The sequence below is a fragment of the Taeniopygia guttata genome, chromosome 3, assembly GCF_048771995.1.
Source record: "Taeniopygia guttata chromosome 3, bTaeGut7.mat, whole genome shotgun sequence".
In the NCBI taxonomy this organism is placed as follows: Eukaryota; Metazoa; Chordata; class Aves; order Passeriformes; family Estrildidae; genus Taeniopygia; species Taeniopygia guttata.
Window position 1 is genome coordinate 72,368,953 of NC_133027.1, and position 22,225 is coordinate 72,391,177.

Here is a 22,225-nt window from a genome sequence, read left to right on the forward strand (position 1 = left end):
GCAATTCAGCTTTTCTAGGTAGACAGGCTATAATTACACTAAATTAAAATAGAATGCTTTTGTTCTAACTTTGGCTTCCCCACAAGGACTTGTACCAAAATAATCTAAGGTATGAATTAAGCCATTTCAGCTATTTTAGTATAAGCCTGAGTACAGGCAGGCTCCTGCTCCAGTCCTTCTACTTTGGCAGAGCTCAACTGTCTGGGTGATCTCTCACAGGCTTCATCACAGAGGGATAAATGTATGAAAACACCCAGTGGGAAGCTGGGTTTGGTTGTAGCCAGGTGCCCTGTGATAGCTCTCTGGGATTAATGCCACATGTGACAACACCATCTTTGTTAATTTAAGGGAAGGTAATTCTGCAGGACTGTGATGTCCCACAGGAGGGGCAATGGCCCCTCAGGGTCACACTGAGCCTCTGTGCTTTGCTGGTTGGTGGGCTCCATCCCTGCCTGGCTGTGCTCCCTGCAAGAAGTGGGTGCTGCTGAGCTGGCATGGGGCTCCAGGGAGATGTTTTGTTCCTACACCTTCAATTGCACGTGGAGTGTATCCAACCTGGGGTGTTTGCAGCTGCTTTCAGCCAGGGAAGATCTTGGCTTTGGCCCTGCTTCAGAATGTCCAAAATGTCTATGTGCAAAAGAGCCATGGGCCCATGGAGAGCCACAGTGACTCTTCCCATGGGAGAGGCCAGGGCACTTAGGAAAAGATCAGCTGTACAGGGTGCTTTTTTCCATGAGACGTGAGCCTTTGCAGGGCCTTTGGTGGCTAGACCACACCGCTCCAGGGTTTAAAGGATCAGGAAGATGTCAGCTCCTGTGACCATGGGAAATACAGATGGGGCATGATGGGCAGCTATAGCACGCGCTGCCTCACATGGGTTTCCACTTCACTGAGGGAAACAGGGAAGCAGCGCTTCAGGACTCACTGGCAACTCAGTGATGCTAAAAATGGCAAACTGAAATCACAACTCTGCCATAGACTTATCAACACTGATTTGGCTAAGTTCCAATATATGCCCATCAAATGAGGCACCTCCAGGTGGTGTGGTTCATATTTGTATGGTGCTTTTAAGGTTCCCGTAGGAAATGCGTTAATAACGTTTCCAATTGAGAACAGAGCCAGGCTATTCATCAGCCTTTCATTTTCAGTGTTTTACTGCACAACTTTCCACGGCCAACTTATTTCAAAGGTGCTAAAGATGAGGTGCCCCTTTTCCTACGGCACACGGCCCAGTTTAACCCCTCTCCAAGTGTGCAGGCGGGAACTCACTCGGCGGCTTCCCCGGTGAACACGCGGAGAGCCCCGGTCGAACCTCAGGGCCCTCCCGCCCCGCTAAGCGGTACCGCTCCCGCAGCGAGCCCCTCACGGCGGCTCCGCGGGCAGGGCTGGCCGCGCGCCCCGCCGCGCCGGGCGGCACCGCCCCCTCTGCAGAACCCAGCCAATGGCGCCGCACGGCAGGGCGAGCGGGCCTATGAGAGGCGCGCCCGCGCGGCGGGGCCCGCCCCCTCTTCCCGCCCGCCGCCGCCGGTGAGCGCGGGCGGGGCGCTGCGGCGCCGCCTGGCGGCCGTGGCGCGCGGGGCCGCGCGGCGCCGGCTCCTCCCCGCGCCGGCGATGTCACGCGGCGGCGCGGGGCCGGCGGCCGGCACTCTGGCGCGCGGGGCGCGGCGGTAGCAGAGCCGCCGGGAGCCGCCGGGAGCCGCCGCCACCGCCCGCGCCCGGGAGCCGCCAGCGCCGCCGGGGCTGGCTTCGCGCCGCTCGCGCCGCTCCTGCCGGCCCGCCGGGGCCCCGCACCGCTCGCCCGCCGCCGCGCCCCGCCGCCCCCCGGCCGGCGGCCCCGGGCAGCGCGTCGCCCCCCGGGCCGCGGGGCTCTGCGTGGCCGTGCGGATGCCGCCGCAGCAGGAGGGCGAGGCGGGATACATCAGCAAGCCGGTGCCGCCGGGCGGCTGCGAGGTGCCGCCGGTGCCCCCGCGCAGGGTGCGCAGCGGGCGGGCGGCGGCGGCGCTGGGAGCGGCGCTGGGCGGCCGCTGCCGGGCTGCGGGGTCCGGGGCCGTGGCCGGAGCCGGGGCCGGAGTGGGGTCCGAGCCGCGGCGCAGCATCAAGTGCGTTCTGGTGGGCGACGGCGCGGTGGGGAAGACCAGCCTGGTGGTGAGCTACACCACGAACGGGTACCCCACCGAGTACATCCCCACTGCCTTCGACAACTTCTCCGGTAAGTGACCGGGGCGGCCGCGGGAACCGGGGCGGCGGGAGGGGGTTCTGCCGTCCCAGGGAGCGACGCGTCCCGCCGGTGCCGTTCCCGGGGCCGTGGCTGCGCTGCGCGGAGGGGGCGCGATGTCCCGGTTGGGTGATTGCATTACGTATTTATGGGGAGCAGGACTCTACGAAGCAGCACCGAGCTTGTCAGGCTGCCATCGCAGCCGGCAGCACCGGCCGGTCTCCGGTGTACCGGAGCCAGGCTAGCAACGAGTGTCATGCCCGGCCGCACGGCCAGAGCCGGGCTTTAATTGGGAACCCTGCGGTGGGCAGCTCAGTGCTGCCGGGGACATCGGAAGCGCCTAAAGGGCAGGTTTAAAATACTCGCCTCGTCTCGCCCTTACTAAGCGAGAAGTCGTGAGGTTTCTCTGCGGTTCAGCGGGGGCTTCTCGTGTCCCGGGCGTGCTGAATGTGTACGAGGAAATAAAGCTAAACCCCTCTAGCAGAAGAATATCCCAGATTGCCGGGCTCGCTCTCCGCGCTGCCTACGGAGGACTTGTGCCGTCCCTGCCTAACTCATCTCTTGTAGTAAAATGACTCGGAAAGCCCTGTAGGGCTTGCTTGTGTGCGCCCTTGTGTTGGCGACGGACTCCCTTCCAGCTCTGCTATGTTGTTAAATCTGCAATAATTGAAGAAAAGGCTATTAGAGCTGAGGGATGGTAAATATTTTAAATTTCTTCTCTGTAACGGAAATCATGTAAAGTTGAATTCATCGTAGTTTTCCCCCTCCCTCCTTTCTCTCCGAAAGCTGTTGTGTCTGTCGATGGGAAGCCGGTGAGACTTCAGCTCTGTGACACAGCTGGTCAGGTCAGTGGAGCCACTTACTTGTATTAAGTGACAGCGGGAGGGGAGAAGTTGCTGTTGCGCAAAGTAGTCCTGCAAATGACTTCATGGATTTGAAAGTATTCCCAGTGTTTGATCATGTTATTATCTGCTGTCATTTTCACTGCTGCTTAACTCACTGCTTTGCGTGTCTGTTGAAGGGTGGGGACGTACTGTTTCTCCATATAGGGGCTGGGCACAGGCTGCTGCTCTGCTGGCTCAAGCTGCAGCTCTGTTTAGGCTGCCTAGAAAGGCTGAACATATTGGGGATTCAACGGCCACCTGGTTTTCTCTTCGAGCGGTTGTCACTGTCTTTATTTGTGCTTAATAACTGCAAGTTTAAGAATTAGGGTGTTTGGCACAAACACATGCAAAGCAACCACAGCTGTAGGTGTCCAGAGATAGAGACTGTGTTTTTGAAGGGACAGGAGCTGAAGGGAGAAAAAAGTACTATTGGGTGTTGTCCATGGAGGCTTCATATTTGCCATTCCCACCCGTTTAGAAAGTGCTGCTTCTGCAAAGATGAGGTTTGCTGTAATCTGCAACCTGAAGAGATGAGGGTGGCTGATGCCTCTCATCTCCTACTTTGCCTGATAGATGAAAAAAGCCCATGTCTTACCACCTCAGATTTTCTGGAAGACCCAGGCTTGTACCACCCTCAGCAGTGTGCAGTGTTGCTTGCCAGGGGTCAATGCTGGATATCCAAAAGTAGCCAAAAATATTTTGCTACGTCACTGCATTTGAAGGCGCTGGGAGTTAGGGTCCTTGCAGCTTTGTGGATCTAGGTCTATGCGTTCACCAAAACCACGCTGAAAAATCTCAGTGGTCTTAACATACAAACCTATTTAGATGAGTAGTAACTGGGTGCCCTACTTAGGAATGGGGTTTTAAGGGCTATGCAGTAGTAGACAGCAGTGTGCCCTACAAACCAGAGCTAAAATCCTACAAACAGCCTTCTGCAGGTAGCGATATAAAGTCAAACAGCAGAACTGTCCCATGATTTTGTGTGCTACTGAAGAGGTGGGGTGGTACTACAACAGTCTTGGCCGTGCATGTTCATATGCAGAGCATGGCAGGTGAAATTGCCATTGGGTGAGAGCCTGTCGACATGTAGTGCTTGTGGAAATGCAGCTGCAAGCTGCAGGAGGGGTGAACAGGTCCTGTCACCCCTTGCCTTCCCTGCCCTTAATGGTTAAGGTGTTTGCTCTGGTGGCCCAAGTGCAACTGGAATGAGTAAAGTTACTGCCTTTAAAATGAAGGTGTTATCTAAACTGACAAAAAATTGTCCTGAGTAAAAGATTCCTGGCTAGATACTTTGATAAAACTGCTGCTGGGAGATGGCTGCTGAAATCTGGAGCTAAAAAAAAGCACTTCAGGCAGCAGGGAAATTCTGTTTCAGCATCACTAGCCCGAAGAGGTATAGAATCCCTGCATGCCATATACCTACCATTGAAATGGCAGGAGTGTACTTAGGATATAAAGGGAACTGTTTCATCTTAGTCAAAACCCTTCAGATCTAGGGTTTGCTTCCAAACCCATTGAATTGAGCCCTTTTGAGGTTTCAGATGTAGCAAGGAGAGGCAATTACATGGCAGGGTGCCTTTCTGCAAACAGCCCTGTTGTTTAGAGCAGCATCTCTCAGTGAATGTGGGGTTTTTCCTTGAGCTGAGTGGTGAGAGCCTGGTTTCCTCTGGGACTCAATCTGAGAATCAAGAGACCTAACGAATCTTACTGTTTTTTGACTGGTGTTTTATAAATGTCTGTCTCTCCCAGAGATACTGCTGGAAAAAATTCATTTGAGCAGAACAAGATTTCTGAGGCTTCCAGGGGGCTTTAAACTGCATATCCTGGGCCTCCAGAGGCTTTAAAGCAAAATTTCACTTCTCAAAAATTAACATGCAACTTGAAATTCATCAGTAAATTAAGAGATATATTCATCTTTAAGTTTCTATGCCTTTTCAATTCCGAGCATTTGTGAACATGGTCCATTTTAATTAAATGTCACTGCCGCTGAGGCAAATCCTACCAGTTTTCAGGCTGCTAATGCTACCCTGGTTTTATCCTGCTGTCAGCATAAAAGCAGCCTGTCTGGAGTAACCCTTGCTTCTAGCTGCATTCTTCCCTGAGGATCAGCACACCTTTGTTACCATGAGGTGTTTGACTTTCTTGTGGTTGCATCCTGAAGCTGAAAAAGGGCCTTGCTTTGCTGGAGTTTGCAGTAAAAGAAAAAAAAAAAAAAAAACAGACCCAGAAGGGTATTGCTGGGAGGCCCGCCGTGCAGTTTGTTTGATGTGGCATGGGTGGGAGGGAAAGGTAAAGCTCTTACTCTATGCCATTGGCATGTTAAGCCTGCACATTGTAAGTCATTATTGCTCCCATCAGATTTAAATCCCTGGGCACAATGGCAGGGAAATTATTCCCATATCCTGTGGGATGTTGCTAAGTAGTTACCAGTTTAAAAGCAGACTCCAGGAAAGGTACCCAGAAAGGTACACATGCTGCTGCATATCTGCTTTACCCTTGCCCTTGTCTGTCAGCAGAACAGCTTTGAGGTACACGGTGCTCTCCTCGGAGCTGCTCACTGACTCACCTTGCAAGAGGTGGGTCTGGAGAAAGTGCTCTCTCCCGCTTCAGTTTGTGGATGTGTGTGCCATAACCCGCTTCCCACACTTTCGCTTCTTTGCTGAAGTAGGGCAGAGGGCCTGTGTGCAAAGAGCAGAGGAAATATTTAAGCACTTTAAATAACCTGCAGCATTAATTGGAAAATCGCAGGTACGCAGGGAAGCCACCACCTTTGTCCTGTGTGCCCGATGGTGGCAGGGTGCCTGCTGGCTTCCAGCCACGAGACCTCAGGCTGGGTACAGGTGACTTCTGCTTGTGTCACACCTTGCTGAGTGGTCTGGGTGCTCATTTTGGGGTGCCTGTCAAAATGGCAGTGGCAGATGGCCCTCAGCTTCCCCAAGGCTCAGGGCAGGCTAGAGCTGCTCTTTCTGTGGAGTGCTAACAGAGTTTTGTTCTGTGCAGGATGAATTCGACAAGCTCAGGCCTCTGTGCTACACCAACACGGACATCTTCTTGCTGTGCTTCAGCGTGGTGAGCCCTTCATCCTTCCAGAACGTGAGCGAGAAGTGGGTTCCCGAAATTCGCTGCCACTGCCCCAAGGCACCCATTATCCTGGTTGGGACACAGTCAGACCTCCGGGAGGATGTCAAAGTCCTCATCGAGCTGGACAAGTGCAAAGAAAAGCCAGTCTCGGAGGAAGCTGCAAAGCTCTGTGCTGAGGAAATAAAAGCTGCATCCTACATCGAGTGCTCCGCTTTGACTCAGAAAAACCTCAAGGAGGTCTTTGATGCAGCCATCGTGGCTGGTATTCAGTACTCAGATACCCAGCAGCAACCAAAGAAATCCAAATGTAGGACTCCAGACAAGATGAAAAACCTCTCCAAATCCTGGTGGAAAAAGTACTGTTGTTTTGTATAGGGGTTGCAAGGACCTGAGTGCTGCTCTGAGGAAATCAATAGAGGCTATATTAGCTGAAATCTCAATTTGTGTCGTCTTGAGTGTATAGTGTAGATCTGTATGTATGTGTATATGTTGCTACTGGATAACTCAGTTGCCCTTTCAAGGATTGCAGAAGGATTCTTAGTTAAATAATTGCTATATACCAGGTCTGGCACCCGGTTTTGTGACCAGAACTTCTCATTAAGGAAAGAAAGCACCGTGTGTCTGTGGGCATAGAAGGATTTGTCCAAAGGATTCAGCTTCTTCTGTTGTAAGGTGTATGAGATGGGGCAGAGCACAACAGAGGCCTTCACTGCCAGGGCTTTGCAGGAGGAGCACACAAGCAACAGTGGAAATGTAGAGCTCTGTACATGGACGATCAAAGGGAAAAATAACACTGTGCCTCCTAACTGACATTTGTAGCTTTAAAACCCCACTCCTGCTCTCTTTGTGTCTTCCCAAGCCAGTGCTCTTAGGGATCACTTTTAAAGGGTATGCAAGAGGTGTAATATATACGCAAATGCCATGGTTAAAAAGGTCATGGATATACCTTCAGCTTGTGGTGAGGGAACCTAATCCCTTATGGAGCTGACATCTCATTTGTTACCTCCTGACTTTCAGAAAGTCCTTTTTGTCCTCCTTCCCCTGCCTTTCCCAGGAAGCCGAGTGGAAGCCCAAGAACCAAGCTTTTAACTCGCTACCTCGAGCAGTGGCGATTTCCTCTGTGTTTTTGCAGACGTGATGACAGTTCATCTATTTCAGCTCAAAGGAATGTAAATACTGTTGTGTTGGGGTTTTAATTTTTTTTTTCTAAGCAATGTAACAAATACCTGTGCAGCACAATATAAACCGCATCTGGTTTTAAGTCTACAGCCAAGAATTTCAGGATGCCCCACTTTACCTTATAAGGCTGCTAAACAAATAACAAATCAGGCAGATTGAGATTTATAACAAACTGGACTCTAGAAACTGAGGCTGCTGTGTCCTCTTCATGATGCTGTTTCCAACCAAGTTAATGTTTCCCTTCTAAAGACAACAGTCACTTGTTGAATCTTGTCCAAGCTCATAGTTGTGAAATTGTCTGAGGCCATCCCCAAAATGTTACTGATAATTCTTTTTTTCCAGATCAGTCCAACAGATGTGCCTAAAATGCAGCTGAGGGATCAACATAGAGCTGAGTGTGACCTGTTCTCTGACTGAACTTGCTTCCTACTGAGTTCTAAGCCTAATTGCAGTGCTAGTGTGTTTGAGAGACCCAAATAATAATGTGACTCTCTGCAAGGATCAGTATTTAAACCTGTTCTGCAGAGGACATTTAGTTTGTGCTGTCTGTCTGCCTTTTTATGGCCACAATTACTTTTTTTCCCTCCCCTAGATAGTTCAAGATCAAATTATACTTCTTTTTTTTTTTTTTTTTTTCCTTTTGGCCCTAGCCTTGAAGTGACCTTTTCCTTATTCTTAAACTAAACTGTAGAGACAGAAGGCCAGAACCTTTTTTCATCATGAATGAATCAATGTCTGATTCAAAGAACTGTGGAGGCCGTTTGAGTTGATAAAGCTGACCACGGTTTACCTCCTGGCCCATTAAGGAAAATGACACTGTGGTAAATGGATTCTGGGCTATTGGCATAGGCTCCACAGATCAGTATTTTTTTCCTTCTCTGCAGAAGAATGAGTGCAGAATGGGTAATGTTCCATCACTGAAAACTTGAAAATGGGATGGAAATCTTTACCTAGGGCCCAATTAAATAAAAATATGTTGGCTTCTGTTCTGAAAGAGCCTGGAAAAACAGTTTCCATAGCACAGAAGCTGGATGCATTTGACTTGATTGCATCTGCTTGGTAACAGCTTAATATCTATTGGTCCTGAAGTTAACATCTGAGCCTTTATATTTCTTACTCAAATGCTTTGATTGGATTTCAGATACGCAGTCACACCAACATCTTGGAGAAAATCAAAGCTAGATTTCTACTGGTGCTTTGCTTCTCTATCAAAAACAGTCTTGGTTGCTCAAAAATGTGGGTTTGAGGAGGAGACAGGCTTGAATCTGAGCAGCTTCCATTTACAAATATAACAAAATTTCCTCTGCAAGATCATACTGCTTGGTATCATATTGAACTGGAAGCAGTAGGTTATACTTTATAAGCAGCCTGTTTCATAGTCTGGAGTAGCATTACTTTTGAATGTAGCCAGCTGTGACTGTTTCTGAAGATGTGATTTATATACAACTTGTTATAGCCCTTTACTAGGTGTGTGTAAACTGAGGTCTAATAACTCTATGGATACTGCTCTACGTGGGACTACACAGGGTCTAGATTTTAGAAATCATACTTTTAAAATTACCAGTATTTTATGAGCGTAAATGCGGGGGAGATGCCTCTATGTAGTCTATAATCTGATGTGCCTTATAAAAAAACTGTCTTCTGTTTTCTAAGTGTAGGCTATATTCCAAAAGAAATATTTCATGTGAAAATGATATAAATGAGGTATTTGGAAATAAATTTTGACCTGTGTATGTGTCTGCCTCTGCTGCCTGCTCGAGGAGGCTGGAGGGCAGTCCCTTGGCCATGCAGTGTGCTAATATCCAGCAAAATACTGGGTCTGCACTCCCAGCGCCCCAGCAAAAGGACTCTTTCCAGACAATACAGCCTTTTCCCTGCACTGCCCCATCTCCAGAGGGCTGGGCTGGGTGGGAAGGGTACAATGGCTAGCTTTCTGTCTCCCTGCCAACACAGCATCTTGCTGTGGCTTTGTGAAGCATGGACTAGCTTATTGTGCCTGGCCCTGAAAGGGGGGGTGAGTGGCAGGGAGCACACCTTGCCACTCCTTTCTGGGTCCTGTCCCTCATGCCAGGGCTGAGGCAAGTGAGGTTTGAGGTTGTTTGTGCCCAGAAGCTGGATGGCTGTGGCACAGAAGCCTTCCACCCTTCAGGGCCATTGTGTTAGCCAAGTGTGGAGCAGCGTCTAGACCTCCAGGCATTCCCACGGATCCAGTGTCCTGCTCCAAAACTACTCCGGTGAGGGAGCTTTGCTCTGGACCAACCAAGGTTTGTAAACTGTCCCCATTGTGTGTGTTTTTCTGGGAGCTGAGAGGAGCAGGCATGCTGGGGGTGGCATACCAGGTTGCCCTCCCATGCCACCTGTCCTTTGGGTTATAAGGCCAAGACATTTTCAACTATGGGTATGCACACAGCCTGCACGAAGTAGAGGAAGGAGATTCATTCACAGTTTCTCTTTTTCATGGTTGATTCCTCGGTGGAGCAAAGCCTTGGCTTCTCTTTGTTAAGTGCCAGGCTGGGTACTGCTGGGAGGCTGGTTCATCTGGTCGTACTTGCAGCACGCTGGCCGTGGCTGAGAGACCAGCCTGCCAGCAGGCTCCCTTCTGGTGATATCTGGTGTTGAGTCACCAGTGCCCTTGCTGGTGCCTTCAGAGAATCGCTTCCATGGGGTTCCTGTGCTGCAGGGAGGGGAGTCAGACTGTGCTGGCTGGAGACCAAGTCACCCCCCCTTTGCATGCTGACTTTGCAGGAAAAAGGGCTGTGCTAGCTTAGAGTCCAGAACCTGTTGTTGCTAAATCCTGGCACAAAAATCCCTCTGCTACCTGTGGGGCATTGATCTTCCACTGAGGCCAGCTGCTGTCTTGTGCATCCCAGCATCTGGACAAGGCTAAGGCAGTTCAGGTCATCCTTTACCCCACGGTAACTTTGTGCCTGGTTGTGCCACTGTGATCAAAAGACTCCCCCAGCTGTCCTGCTTCAGATACTGGATGGGCCAGCAGCTCAGGCTGATAAAGGCAAACTGAAGTAAGCCCACTGTACTTAATATTGTCCATAAATGCTGAAATAGCTGATGGTTTGTGATGGATGGAAGGTCCCAAGAGAGGACTTTGTTTTCTTTCATACAAAATCAAGCTGCTAGGAAAAATACTAATTTTTTTGTTGTTAATGGAGAAAACAGTCACTTATACCATTTCCCCCTCTGTTTTTAGTGGATTGGAGATACTTCTAGGGTGTGATTGAAGGTTGACTAGAGCTGAGACATTGACAAACGTGACAGTTTGTCCTTAAAATGTGTCTGTAAGGACAAACTGTCACACCACACTCTTAATTTGCTTTTGATTTTATTTCTGGACACCAGTTACTGGCCACAGAGAGGGGTGCACTGCTGCAGGAAATGGGGTTTTTGTGTGACCATATGATCACAGGAGCTGACCTAATGTTGTCATATGTATTATGCTTAAACTCTGAACCTCACTGAAGCATATGAATGCCCCTACAACTGAGCAGCCTTTCTGAACTCTAGTAATTGATGTGCTTAGGGGTTTGTACAGAAGAGATCTCAACTTCTGCCTTTAGTGTTGCCCTGGCATGAAGCAAGGTGAGGAGAGAGGAAAAACAACTGCTCAGGAAAGAATGAGACATTATAAACCTCAGGAGAACTGGCAAAGGGACTCTGGGGCAATAGGGAGTGATAGACACTACTTTTACCTACTTTAGTCATAAGCAGATTAAAAGTGCAATTAGAGTAATGCATGAGGAAATGAACAGCCTCAGGGAGGGCTGTTAGGTATCAAAATATAGCCTTTTCTTTGAGAAGTCTCAAAGATGTGGATAGCTGGAAGGAAAACTCACTGTACACAATCGGGAAAAATCACTCAGCATTTGCTTGGTTCTTACATTCTCTCCTTAAGCATCTGCGCTGACTAGAGACAGGATGTGGGATGAGGTAGACTTCTGGCATCAATCAGCCTGACTGTCGCAGTCTATTTAATGTTTTTGAAAGAACAGGTTAGGTTTCAGGCCAGCAGCAGGGCCCCAAGATCCACTAAGACTTTCTGAAGCCTCAGCTTCCCACATTGCAGCAGCCAGCAGGAAGATATAATGGTTGAGGCTTGTTCATTACCCAGTTAGTGCAGTCCTCTATGTACAACCTGGGGAGCAAGCAGTTGTGTAATCCAATGAATTTTACCATCTGAGGCACAGAATTCTTCAGCACTGCCGATTTATTTCTCCACAGTTATAACGGGATGAATAGCTCAGTGATGTGTACGAAAAAAGGGATAAAACCTCAGCTTGGAGCAGCTTTTTATTCAGCAAGGGAAATGTGTCTAGAGAAGGAAATGTGAGGAGCAGCCCTGCTGATCCGCAAGGGACTGCACCAATCTGAGGAGTTCTCCTGGCTGAAGGAGACCTGTGTTAGATTCTGATTCAGACTCTAGTGCTGAAAAGTGTCCCCAGATATCTCTTGTTCCCTTGGCCTGTGCATTTTGGTTGGATCCTGATATTATTTGGAGGCAAAGGAGGAATCATTTCACCCAGGTCAGCAGAGTTGCAGACCTGTAAAACTTTACGTAGCCTGAAAAGGACTCGGGCAGGGATTCCTGTTGGGCTTCTGGCACTGCAGGTGCACTTATAATGACATTGCCTCTCTGTGGCACTTTCCTCCTGGCTTCACTGGGAAGGAGGAATATTGATCCTCTCCTGTTGCTCAGACTTTTGCTGGTCTGTGTTCCCCTGGGACAAATCTCCCACATACCTATCTGATACTTCTCACTCCTGGTTCACAACTCATTCAGTTAACTCCAATTTTCTAAAGCCCTTCTCTCTGGGAGAGCAATTTTTGCAGCAGTGGCTGATTTGGGTTAATATAGATGGGATAAATATGACATAGGATAAAGCATGGTCCTTGTCCAGACAGCTGCTATTTTTCCTATCATGATGGAACATCCCTGGCCATGTGTGTGCCCCTGGGCTCTCTGTGGCCACCTGGCCTGTGTGCCTGGTCATAGAATCACTTGGGCTGGAAAAGACCTTTAAGATCAAGTCTAACCATTAACCCAGCACTGCCACATCCACCACTAAACCATGTCCCTAAGTGCCACATCTGCAAGCCTTTTACATCACTCCAGGGATGGTGACTTCACTACTTCCCTGGGCAACCTGTTCCAGTGATGCCAGCCCCTGAGATGCTTGTTAACAGTAGCAGAAAACAAGTTCCAAGTGAAAATCTGGCTTTTATATTTGGTGTTTCCATTTTCAAGTTGCTGATGGAGTGAGAACTTCATGCATGGTGTCCTGCCATTTGTCCTGGAAGGCACTTGGTCTTCCATGATTCAACAGGGATAATAGCACCGTAAAACAGCTGTACCATTTTCCTCTGCCTCACTACACTTCCTAGACTTACAGTAGAGGAACACTGAACAAGATTTATCTGAGGGCAGTGATTGGACCATAGCCCCTGCTCCATCACCCTCTCTTTCCACAGCTGCCCCTCCTCTGCTTTCCCCTAGGCAGTTTTCTTATTTATTTTTAATTCAAAACGTCATGTTGCCCAAATCCTGGTGCTCAGCATTTTTCTGCTGCCTGTGTCCCATTCTTCCATCTTTTGAGCTGTGTCATGGCCTTTCCACATTTTAATTACAAGCTCAGCAGGCTTCAGGCTTTCCCTGTTCCTCAGGGCTGAGAAAAAAACACTTCTTTTATTTTCTGCTCATTTTCGCATAATCTTCTACAACCCACCTGGGTGAATCTGGGGATTTGCCTGGCATGTGTTGCAGAGCAAAGACTGAAGAAGATTGGGGGAGTAAAGTCCCTCAGTCTCTCCTGCTGCTCGCTGTTGTGGTGGCGATAAGGCTGCTCCAAACCAGGGGCGGCTGTTGACTTCTCGGGGTGAGGGCGGCTGTATCTGCTGGGCTACAGGCAGAGCCCTGGCCATTTTCAAAGGGCTTTGAAGTAGCCTTTGACAGTCTCCTCTGGGAGATAAGAGATTGCAGGGAGAGGAAGGCGTTCCTGGAAACAGCTTTAACAGCATGTATGTTTATCTAGGCTGGGTAACCCAGAAGGAGCCCAAAACCTGGGCTGCAGACACCTCAGAAGATATGTAAGGATTTAAACAGAAAATGCAAAGTGATGCCAAACCTCAGGGTTCCAAAGTTTAAGTCAATTTTCTAGCATCTGACTCAGGGCTGCAATTGAATGAGTATTCATGGGTACATGCCTCCTTCTCATCTTTTCAGTTTCTGCATGGAGCTGTTATTCATGGATTTGCATTCTCCCTCACAGATGTGGCTGTTGCTGCTCAGGTGGTTGCCTAGGACAGCCAGCCCCAGAGGGCCCACACCTCTGGGGGTACAGAAGTATCATGTAAAAATGTACTCGCTTTTATTTGTTTTAAACAGAGCTCCTGTTCATTCCATCAGATCATCTCTTGCTCCAGCATTGTAGGAGGTGGTGAAGAGCAGTTTACAGGTAAACAGGTGGCCAGATCACCAGGAAAATGTCCCAGTGACTCAAAAGACTGCCTTCTCTCTTTTGAAAACCACCATTGTGTTTGCTTTTTTCCTCCTCAGGTGAAGAGTCACAGCTTTTATATAATATCCCCTCGTAGAAGAGTTTCTCCATCCTCTCAATCATTTTGTCTGCTGTCCCTTTGGGTCTACCCTAGCCCCACCATCCGAATCCTGAAGGGCAGAGAGCAGAGCTGCAGGCAAAGTCTATAATCCCGTGTTTTGTTCTTCAACACTCTTCCTGGTACTGCCCAATATTTTACTGGTGATGTTTCAACAAGTTTTTTTGTTTAACCTTATCCAAAATTTTCATGGAAATCCAGCCATCCTGTCCCTGATACCTCCCTTATCCCCAAGAATGCCTTTACTCCATAGAACAGAAGCAACTTTCCAGAAGCATTTCCCTTCAGTGAAGACAGACTGGCACTTTCCCAAGAGACCATATTGTCCATGTGGTCCATTAAGTTACTCTTTATTGTAGCACCTACCCTCTGTGTGAACATATGGGAAATTGTTGTGAGAGTGCTACCAGCAAGGAGAAACTACCCAGGGATGCTTCTGATCCAGAATTTTAATGGATCTATGATCTTGACAAACATGAAAGTCAAATGACTGCTTTCTGCATCATCCCCTCCTTCAGGAGGACACAGATAGTGAAAATTTCCTACTGCAACACAGTATTAAAAGGCTCCAGTACCCTCAGCCAAGACTTTCAGGTGTGACAAAAGTCTTTGCCACTTTGGCGGGTAGCTCACCAGGGATTATTCAATAGCATCAATGACCATTGACCCTGTGCAAATCAAGTCCCTTTATCATTATTTCAAGTCTGATTGCATTAATCTCCAGTTTCATTTTGCCTCTAAGAGGCCACAATTTTTTTGTGGTGCCTGAGGTGAGAGGCAGTAAAAAATAATGTTCTCCTGCTGAAGTTCTTTGAGAAAGAGGTTTTCATGTCCTTCTTCAAAGTATAACTTAAACTTATTTTGACTCATTGGACAAATATTTTGTGCAGGATGTGTCATTTGCCCGGTTAGAATGGATGCTCATTACATTTTGTAAAAATTACATTGAAAATGTTCCCATCATAAGTTTGGCACTTGCGCAAATATGACATTTGTGCCGGCAGCCCAGAGGTTTGGCCTAGTAATTTCAAAATATTCCTAATTTTCTGGGAGATTGTGATCCCAGATTTTCAGCAATACACAACTGCTGTTGCGTGACTTCAGGCAATGGGACGCTTAATATACTGTTGCTCTAGGCCAGGAAACAGTGGAGAATGATATTATAGCTGCTGCCTTTAGCAGGAAAATGCAAAAGAAGCAAGTTGGATTCTAACCTGATTTTTAAAGAGGTGAAACTTCCCCTTTTGCATTGGGAGCTTACTGTCAGGATGCAGACAGCAGCCTAGGGATGTGATCAGGCATTTTACTTTTGCGAATCTAGAGAATGCAACAGTTACATTCAACACTTTTGGGAGCAAAACCACCAAAATACTGATGAGAAATAACAGACAGGCGGCAGTTGGCAAGCCTGATGATGGAAGGATGCTTTGATAAGCACCTTATTGTTAGGGATCCAGGCCAGATTTTTGGAGTTCTTCATCTGATGGGTCAGCTATAGCAGTCACTAAACCCCTTTAAAGTGCCACAAATCCATCCTAATTGAAACCAGGTGGTTCTGACTGGAGGCGAGGCCGCATTTGCCAGTAAAGTTTTGTGGTGTGAGCCTGGAATGGCTGACCAGGAAGCAGCCCCAGATCCTCATTGATCTGCTACAGTTCAAAGTGAATCCACTTGTCCCAGCAGCTTTCTTATGGGTCCTTTGTGTCACTTTTCTGTACAGCTGGGGTCTTTGCGTTCATGATGCTTGAAGTTTTGACCTATGCTTTGAATGCAGAACACCACAGAGGAAAGAGTGGTGGAAGAAATGCAAGTGGCACTGGGCAGGGTCTGGGCTGCAGCCAAGCAGTGCCTTGGGACTGCTGGGGCTCTTCAGAGTCCTGATGTTGTCATGTCTGTAATGAACAAGATAAAAAGGTGTTTGAGGCTAGGACGTGATAGATCCTAGGGTCCTGGTTTATAGTAGCCCCCATTTGCTCTGTAATCCATCCTATTGGTGTCAGAGGCATGTTTCCACTGGAGGACAGCAGTTGCTGCACAGCTTCCTATTCATTTTCCCCTAACACTCTGTATTTCTCATCCAGGCACTTCTGTTTCTGATGATTAGGAATAAAGGTGACAAAAATATAGCACATTCTGGTGTTTAAAAACATCCTTGTCTCCCTGGGTTGACCAGAGCAGATATTCTTGGGACATATTGTCCATCAAATCCCCATAATGGAAAGGCTTGGCATTGCTCTTTTTTCCTCCATTTCTCTTTTCCTATTCTGGATGGTGTTTTCATTCCCAAGAGCAATAATCCAGACTGATAATTTCTCTGGATGCTGCAACTAGGCTGGAACTTCTGTTTCAGAGACTGTTCCATTGCCTCCCACAGGTCTCCATAGCTGAAACAGTCGCTTCTCAAAAGTGAATACTTGAGTGGGAAAATGTGTAATAAACAGAATGGTAACATTGATGGTGCTCATTTGGAAAAGGAGATAATCTCCTTTGTTTGCACTACCACATGTTAACGGGTGAAGCATCTGCGAGGTTTGCTCAATAAAGCTGGTGCTGGATTTGTCTCCATTGCCTAGAAAATCCTCTTTAATCTTGTGAAATGCTATCTCTGTAATAAGATGTATATCATGACCTGCATCACTTTGCTTTTCCCCTTCTATTCTCTTGATCTGATGTGGTGCCAATTTGCAAATATTTAGCAGGATTAAAGCATTAGGCTTGTGTGGGGGTAGAAGCATCATGTAATGTGAAAAAAAAAAGAAGAGACAGGATTCATTGAAAAAATATGCTTCCAGACACTTTTTACTTAACACTTAAAGTCTGTTGGGTTTACTTCTCCTTCAGCAAGCTTTGCACCCAGGCAATTCATGGTGGCAATTCATCCACCTTTTTATAGCTGTTAATAAAAATTAGATGTTGTTCAGTCCTTTTGGGCTGCATTTTGGCATAAATAAAGACCTGATTTATCTCTGATCCATTTGGCAGTGCTTAGAGGTGGGATTTCTAAGCTCTATCTGGATAGCTTAGAAAGGCCTTAGCTTTGTATGCTTTTCTAAGCAGGCAGATGGGGCTGCTTATGTGAAGAGAAGAAGAGTTTAGGTGAAATGAAGAAGGAGAGAGATGGGATTTTCCCTTTGCAATTCGGTGCTTTGGCCTGCAAACTCAGGTCCCAAATCTGCTCCCGGTTACACACTGTGTAACTGTAAAATAACTTGATTTACAACAGCCCACTCTAGATTTAACTTGGTGTAATTGATGGCAGACTCTGGTCCTTATTATTCATTCTGCACCCAGCCAGTTTAAAGGGTCTGGGAAAATATCTGAGGAACAGAACTGCCTTTGATCTTTGGTTTAATATTTCTGCTATGTTTTACATACACATGGAGCTATCATGGTCTTTGGCTAAGAATTGTTCAGCAAGGAGAGATGTGAAGTAGTCCCTGTGGTTGTGAGGAAGTTCTGGAGTGACTGAAGTGTAAAGTAGAAATAGGTGAAAGAAGAAGATGGATTTCTCCTGATGTTATTCCCACGAATAAGGCTATACACAGGTAAAGGAAAGAAAAATGGTTAGTGAGTACACAGCCTCTTTTTTAGATATTTTCATTTGAAATTGTTGGTCTGCAGTGACACAGAAAATGGCATTGTGAATATCAAAACTGTCACTGTAATGCATAGTGGGGTGGTTGCACCCAAGAATTCACATTTGCCAACACCTGCAATATACAGTCATTATTCTAAGTACAGTGGAGGGGGAGGACTCTGTTTACTGTTTCCACATACTAACTTTTGTGACATCGGTAGTAATATTTAATTTCCTCATGGTCCCAGAATGTAACAGGAAGTGTCAAGAAGGTTACGGAGAGGTGATATGTATGTCTGCAACATCTGTTCCAGATATTCATTCACCAGGGCCCAGCTAATAAGTTGAATTTGACGCTATCTGAGCATAACTTGCTTTTCTTCTTTGCTTTGCAACTCACCTGTAGCAAAACAACAGATGAAGACTCAAGAGGTGTTTTTCAACACCTCATGAGAAGCTATGCAGTGTGGCTTCCCCAGCATGCCAGCAGCTCAGGTTTTCCTTTGGATCTTCTTCAAATCAAGTTATCAGCCATGCAGAGCAACCAGTACTCAGAGGGTCAGGATTAGGGACTGTTTTAACAGGTTTCAAGATATTCCCATTATCCAGCAAGTGTCCAGGCCAGGCAGACTGTGGTGGGCACTATGTGTTTTGAGGCATCAAAGAGGAATGAAAAGCTCTGTTAGGATTTCATTCTCTAACTCTGTTAAAGTTGTGTGCAGATTGTGCAAATAACTTTGTAGTGGTCCAAGGGCTCAGCCCTTGACCAGCAAGGTGGGAGCAAACATGAGGTAGAAAGGAAAACAGCACATACGCACAGGGTCTGCTATATAGAGAGAAAGCCTTAGGCAGTGAAAGGGGTGGGCTTGGGCTTCAGAAGTGTTTTACTCTTAAATCCCTATCCCTGTTTGGAGAAAACTCATTACCACTTTATGTTGAGATATCTGTGAGGGACCTGCCTGCAAAAATTATAGTGTCTAGGGAAAACAATGACATGAGCATACATCTTCAACTAATTCCTTATATTGATCAGAAAAGGAGGCTGTCTTTAAAAGTTCTTCCACTCTTTCAGCTGAATACACACCGGGAATGAAGAGCTCTTCAGGTGTGTGTTGACATTTTTATCCATATAAAGCACTGCTGCCCCATAAAAAACCCCATGTCTCTGGTGTGTGTGTGCAAATTTTGTCTGCTTCTTTTACATATTATTTCCATGACTTGTTGATATTCAAGCTGGTGCTGTGGAAAATTGGCTATTTTTCACTTCACACAGGGAATTAATTATACTTTTGCCATTCTGACTTGCAGAATTCATGCCAGATAATTTTTGTGTAAGATTAGGGGACTAAGCAAACCTATGAAAAGCCAAACACTGCACACATAATGAGGGACAGGCAATCAGAGGACAATTAATGTCCTCAGGAAGGTTTATGCATTTTGGCTTGCATCCAAGCACAAACATGATAATGGCTGGAAAAAACCCACATTGGTCGACAGCCTGTGCCAACTTTTAGCTTGAAGTCCATGAATTGCTCCATATGTGACAGACTGATCGGACAACCCCATGGACAGACCTGTGGGTCTCAGCTCACGGAGTGCTGGGTGAGCAGCAGCAGTCCCTCTGGGTGGGTGAGATGCCTGCAGCCCTGCTTGTCCTGCAAAAAGATCCCCATCCTGCTCCATCCTGTTCAGGAGAGGCTATCAGCTGTGTGTGCCAAGCCCAAAATTGCCTGGATCCCTGGGTTACAGCTGCACAGGACTACCAGTTCTAAGCTCCCTGCTCTGGGTGCTGCCCCAGCTACACCCAGTTCCTGCAGCACCAAGTGCTCCAGGAATCCCAGAGTGTGCTGCAGACACCCTGCCCATGCAGGCCAGGAGAAAAGGAGGGCACTGCCTCACCTGGAAATACCTGAAATACCTGTAGACCACAGGTGCTCCCTCACTACAGGCTTACCCAGCACTCCCAGGGACCTTCCTTCCCTATACTCCAGCTTTTCCTCTCTGCCCCCTCACTCCTGGTCCTGCCTAACCTTGGCAGGGCAAGGGTTCACCCTGTCCTTCCCTCCCAGGGAACGCACGTCCTCTTTTGGACCATGCAAGGGTTTGGGTTTGGATTGAAACTTTGCCTTGTGGGGCCATTCCTACAGTTTTGGAGTGGATTTTCTTTTCCAAGAATCTGCTCTCCAGTACGAGCTCTCCAGCACAAGAATCTGCTCTCCAGTACAGTGAAGAAATTTCCTCTTGTAACTAGTCCTTGAGTTTTAGAAAAAAATTCAGCTTTTCTTTAAAAAAGGTGGTTTCATTTGATGTTTTTAGTTTTAAACACAAAGGCCAATGTGAGTTTTATGTCAGCTCTAAGAAACCTTCATTTACCCTTTAAGAACTTTAATTTACCTTCTAAAAACCTGCCCTGTAGTTGAACATGGAGGACTGAGCAGGATTCCTCTCTCAGAATTCCTAAAAACATTCTTCCATGTTTCTCACAAGGGTTTTGAACACCCCCCCGAAGAAGGATCACAGGCTCCAATAAATGCATTTATATAGGATCTCGTGCCCTGACACTCTGCCCACAATGCAGACCTGCCTGTAATCCCAAAGTTTCCATTTCCCTTTGTGTAATCTCAGTGTTTTGGGGCACGCCAGTTTCCTGGCTAGCAATATCACTCGGCCAGACCATGAGCTCGGAGATTTTACAGCAATTTCTTCTTTGCTGCTGAGTGTCTGTGTGACCATCCATTCCCTCCATCACCTGCACAGCGTTCACAGTCCTTGCAGAGCCAAGCATGCAAACATCAAGCAGACATCTCCAGGCATTTTGATCTTTATTTCACCCAGCCCGAGCACACACGGGTGAGCACGCATGAGTCACAAGTGAGTGACCTGCAGGAAATCCTCTCCCAGGCCTCAGGGACAGAAGTGGCTGTCAGTGATTTAAAGCTGCTGTCGGCAGAAAACAAGGGGAGGATGGCTCCATTGCTCTGCACACAGCAGGGAGCAAGGGAGCAGATATCAGGCTCAAGCAGGCCTGGCTTTGTGTCAGCAATAACTGCAGGGTCACAGGAGGATTCTGTTATTAAAGAAAATAAATTTGGGTAAGTTGGGCAGTTATCCTCCAGTGAGCTGTTTGAGACTGATTGATTTGCCCACAACTGGTACCAGGAACATGAGGGCTCTCTGACCCACTGCTGCTTTTACAGCCCTACTTCTCCTTCTCCCTCATCTCCACTTTGTTTTCTTTAATAGATGAGCAGAATAAAATGCAGGTGAACTCTGTGAACTGCAAACAATGGGAGCTCAAAGCTTCTTGAACTGAGATATTCAGGGGCAGCACAGTGTGTACTTTGTGCTGGGGCAGGCTTTGGTGCCTCTGGAGGAAAGTAAGCCACTTGTTTGGAGCACACACAGCATCAAAGAGAATAAAATTATTGCATTTGAGAGAAGGAAAGGGGAAAGGGGGAAAGAAGGAAAAGGGGAGAGGGGAAAGGGGAAAGGGGAAAGGGGGAAAGAAGGAAAAGGGGAGAGGGGAAAAGGGAAAAGGGAAAGGGGAAAGGGGAAAGGGGAAAGGGAAGGGAAGAAGGGAAGGGAAGAAGGGAAGGGAAGGGAAGGGAAGGGAAGGGAAGGGAAGGGAAGGGAAGGGAAGGGAAGGGAAGGGAAGGGAAGGGAAGGGAAGGGAAGGGAAGGGAAGAAGGAAGGGAAGGGAAGGGAAGGGAAGGGAAGGGAAGGGAAGGGAAGGGAAGGGAAGGGAAGGGAAGGGAAGGGAAGGGAAGGGAAGGGAAGGGAAGGGAAGGGAAGGGAAGGGAAGGGAAGGGAAGGGAAGGGAAGGGAAGGGAAGGGAAGGGAAGGGAAGGGAAGGGAAGGGAAGGGAAGGGAAGGGAAGGGAAGGGAAGGGAAGGAGGTGAGCTCTGGCCCATGACTATGGAAGGGAAATCAGCCCCTCCAGACTCTGCTCAGTGACTGCAGCATGGCACAGCTTGGAAGGAGATAGCAGCTGAGGACCTGAGAGGAGGCAGGCATGAGAGTGCTGAGAAGAGAATAAGTATGTGAATGTACAAAAAGGAAAAATCAAGAGGATAGGGGAGGTTTCTTCAAGAACTTTTGTAGATGAAGGGATGTGATTAAGAGGACAAAAGAGAGGAAGACCTCTAGAGGAAATAAGCACATATTTTCTAGGCTTCTCAGTGTAAACAAGAGCAAAAAACATGTCAGTGTTAAACTGGGTAACTGGGAACTGATGGGTTTCTGGATATAGTCCGCAGTCTAATATAACTTAAAAAGAAACTCAGTAGTGTATGTAAATGGGGAGGTAGACTATATTGCCCATGAAATCACTTAGACAGTCTGGAAAGACCAAGAGATGTAGCAGCAAAGTACTGCATCAGGGAAAAAAAAGGAGTAAAAAGAAGGATAATACTTAGAAATTTGTGTCCTACCTGACTGAGAGAGCACGGACAAATGCAGGTGGGAGAGAGGAGATTAAAGGCACTTCTGTCATACAGGATGCCTCCTCCTGCTCACTTTGAGCCTGGCCTGGGGCATAAGGGTGAACATTTAATAGGCTAGAGCCTGTATTAATAGCAGGGACTGTTTGGACTCCAGTGTCCAGGCTCAAACCCCAGCAGTCCAGTGTGAAGAGAAGCCTGCATGCCACCTACTGAGGACTGAGAA

The 22,225-nt window shown here is 47.5% G+C and overlaps 1 protein-coding gene across 1 annotated transcript; it reads left to right on the forward strand.

The window, feature by feature from the left end:
• Window positions 1-1,662: 1,662 nt before the first annotated feature.
• RHOU (ras homolog family member U) lies at window positions 1,663-9,092 on the forward strand. Its single transcript, XM_030268297.4, has 3 exons — window positions 1,663-2,209; window positions 3,002-3,060; window positions 6,100-9,092. Exons 1-3 carry the CDS (start codon window positions 1,885-1,887, stop codon window positions 6,553-6,555), a joined length of 840 nt encoding a protein of 279 aa, XP_030124157.3. The 5' UTR covers window positions 1,663-1,884; the 3' UTR covers window positions 6,556-9,092.
• The last annotated feature ends 13,133 nt before the right edge of the window (window positions 9,093-22,225 follow it).